This window comes from Nestor notabilis, unplaced genomic scaffold (genome assembly GCF_000696875.1).
Source record: "Nestor notabilis isolate BGI_N333 unplaced genomic scaffold, ASM69687v1 scaffold18475, whole genome shotgun sequence".
In the NCBI taxonomy this organism is placed as follows: Eukaryota; Metazoa; Chordata; class Aves; order Psittaciformes; family Psittacidae; genus Nestor; species Nestor notabilis.
This window is the reverse complement of record NW_009929045.1, coordinates 2774-5672: the sequence shown is the minus strand read 5'-3', so window position 1 is coordinate 5672 and position 2899 is coordinate 2774. Positions and strand designations below refer to the sequence as shown.

The 2899-nt window shown below is 61.8% G+C and overlaps 1 protein-coding gene across 1 annotated transcript in view; it reads left to right on the top strand.

Annotated features, from left to right (window-relative positions):
* Window positions 1-232: 232 nt before the first annotated feature.
* LOC104405961 (chloride channel protein 2-like) overlaps window positions 233-2899 on the top strand; it is a gene marked incomplete at its 3' end in the record, with an annotated part of 5437 nt that continues 2770 nt past the window's right edge. Inside the window, 6 exon segments of the mRNA XM_010014814.1 lie at window positions 233-386; window positions 885-1016; window positions 1132-1260; window positions 1977-2110; window positions 2187-2264; window positions 2371-2449. Of these exon segments, the coding sequence (XP_010013116.1) occupies window positions 233-386; window positions 885-1016; window positions 1132-1260; window positions 1977-2110; window positions 2187-2264; window positions 2371-2449 (706 nt within the window).

Here is a 2899-nt window from a genome sequence, read left to right as displayed (position 1 = left end):
GATCGCCATCGATCCACACACACCTTATCTGCCCAGCCCATTCCCACACCCTTGTGGGCAGCCCAGGAACCGCAGAGGCGCCACCGTCCCTTCCCCTGGGGTGCCATGGCCACCTGCCTCTCACCTGGCATCTCCCGGTGCTGGGTGGCCATGCCAGCACGCCCATGCTCCCCTGCCTCAGTTTCCCCCCTTGTGCCCACCATGACCTCCCTGCCTGCTCCTTTCCCTCCAGATGTATGGGCGCTATACGCAGGACCTTGGCACGGGCCCCTTCGCCAAGGACGAGGCGGCTCGGCTGCGGCTGCATGGGGAGGGGGACCCCCCCAGGCCCCGCCGCCCCTCTGAACTGCTGGAGTACACCCAGGGCCGCTGTGCGCCCTGCCGAGGTAAGGGTCACAGGCAATAGGGACACGGGAATAGGGGACACCAGTGGGCACAGCCCCACGGCAGCATGTGGCCTGGGCATGGCTGCCCACTCTGCCACGGTGTCAGGAGGTAGGGTTTCTCTGTCTGTCATGGGACACCTGCGCTGAGGACAATGCCACCTGCCCGCCGGGCAGCAGGGACACAATGGCCCAAAATAGACGGGCATGCCGCAAGGACTGGGGGCCCCAGCCCCTCTGCCTGGAGCTGTGCCAGGAGGGCTGTGCTGGTGGGAGGTGCACGCCATGTGCGGCTGTGCACAGTTAGAGCATGCTGTTCCCACCGTTCCTGTCCTCTGGTGGCTGTGGCATGGCACCGTGGTCCTCCTGCACCAGATAGTGCCAGTGGTGCTGGGTGGGTGCCACTGGCTGTGAGCACTTGTGTCCCTGCCAGCCTGGCCCTGCCGTCCGGTGTGCCCATCCCTGGGGTGCCTTGCCCTGAGCCTGCCCTTGTACCCACAGTCTGCACCTTGCAGTGCCAGCGGTTCCTCTTCTCCAAGGTGGGCGAGGACTGGGTCTTCCTCATCCTCCTGGGGCTGGTTATGGCACTGGTCAGCTGGGCCATGGACTTTGCCATTGCCACCTGCCTCCAAGGTGAGTGGGCACCGGTGGGCTCCTGGTGGCCATGGTGGGGCATGGGGTGTCTGTGTCACAGTGCCGTGCCATGCCCCTTGCTACCTGTGACCCAACCGGCTGGATGTGCCCACAGCCCAGAAGTGGATGTATGGGGGCCTGGACACCAACATGCTGCTGCAGTACCTGGCTTGGGTCACCTACCCCACCGTGCTCATCACCTTCTCAGCCGGCTTCACCCAGATCCTCGCTCCCCAGGCTGTGGGTAGGGCACTGGGGGGGTGCCTGCACCCCAGTGATGTGTCTTCTTCCTGGGGCTATGAGTTGGGATCTGTCTGGGTGTCCTTCTGGGCTGTGGGGTTGGGGGTCCTGGCAGTCTTCCAAGGACTATGAGCTGGACTTCGGAGGGTCTTCTGTGAGCTATGGGGTGGATTACTTCCTGGGCTATAAGGTTGGGGGTCTTGGAGAGTTTCCTAGGTTTATGGGCAGGTCTTCAGAGGATCTTCTGGGGCCTGTGGGGTGGATGTCATAGAATCAGCTAGGTTGGAAAAGACCTTTAAGATCATCAAGTCCAACCTTTACCCCAGTACTGCCAAGGCAACCACTAAACCACGTCACTAAGGACCTCACCTACATGGTTTTTGAACACTTCCAGGGACAGTGATTTCATCAATTCCTGGGGCTGGTTGTTTTCCAAGGGCTATGGGCTGGTCTTTGGAGGGTATCCTGTGGGTTATAGGGTCTTTCTAGGGCTCTTTGGGGCTATGGGATTGGGGTCCGCAGAGGGATATAGGTTGAGCTCTCCCTACGTGGCCATAGGGCTGTTCTGCTGACTCTCATGTGGGGATAGATTTCTCTGGGGTCTCTATATGGCACTGGGATGTGGCAGAGTGTCAAGGATCTGTCTGAGAACTATGAGGCAGGAGCTGCCCAGTGTCCCCCCTCTATGGCTGTGGGTCAAGGCTGTCTCCATGGTGCTAGGCTCGGGGATCCCTGAGATGAAGACCATCCTACGGGGTGTTGTGCTAAAAGAGTACCTCACCTTCAAGACCTTCGTGGCCAAGGTGATTGGGCTGACCTGCGCCCTGGGCAGTGGCATGCCGCTAGGCAAGGAGGTGAGGGCAGTGACCAGGGCAGGGCAAGCAGGGGAACAGTGGGGACACTATCCTCAGCCCCACTGCTGTCCTGCAGGGTCCCTTCGTCCACATCGCCAGCATGTGTGCAGCCCTGCTCAGCCGCTTCCTCTCCCTCTTTGGAGGCATCTATAAGGTGAGCAGGACAGGCCAGAGCCTGGGGAGCTCCACCACTACCCCCCAGCAGGTTTGGAGGTGCCTGGGACAGGGGCAGTACCCACTCACCCCTGGCTCTCCCACAGAATGAGGCAAGGAACATCGAAATGCTGGCAGCTGCCTGCGCCGTTGGTGTCGGCTGCTGCTTCGCTGCCCCCATCGGAGGTAAGGTCACCCCAGGCCCCCCACATCCCCTGCACCTCCTGCCCAGGCACTGGGGTCTGCCCAGCAAGCCAAGCAGGACCCCCAGGACAGCTGGTGTGGGACAGGGCAGTGCTGCTTAGCAGGGAGGAGGAAGAGGGGAGCGGGCACCATCCTCCTGGAGGTGTAACGTCTGCTCTCGTCCTCTTCCCTGCCGCCCTGCGCTCCAGGGAGCTCCCTGCTCCAGCCCCGCTGAGCCCTGCCCGTAGGTTGGTGATGTGTCTAACTCTTTCCTTGCCCTTTGCCTGATGTCTGTCTGTCTGTCTGTCTGCGTGCGCCCCATCCCACACCAGTGCCACCCCACCATGTTGCTGCTCATGTCCCTGCGCTACCCTCTCGCTCTTGCCAGCTGCTGCTCTGCCATGCCTGCTGCCGCCATCTGGGGACTGGCCATGTGCTTTGCCAGGGACGGCC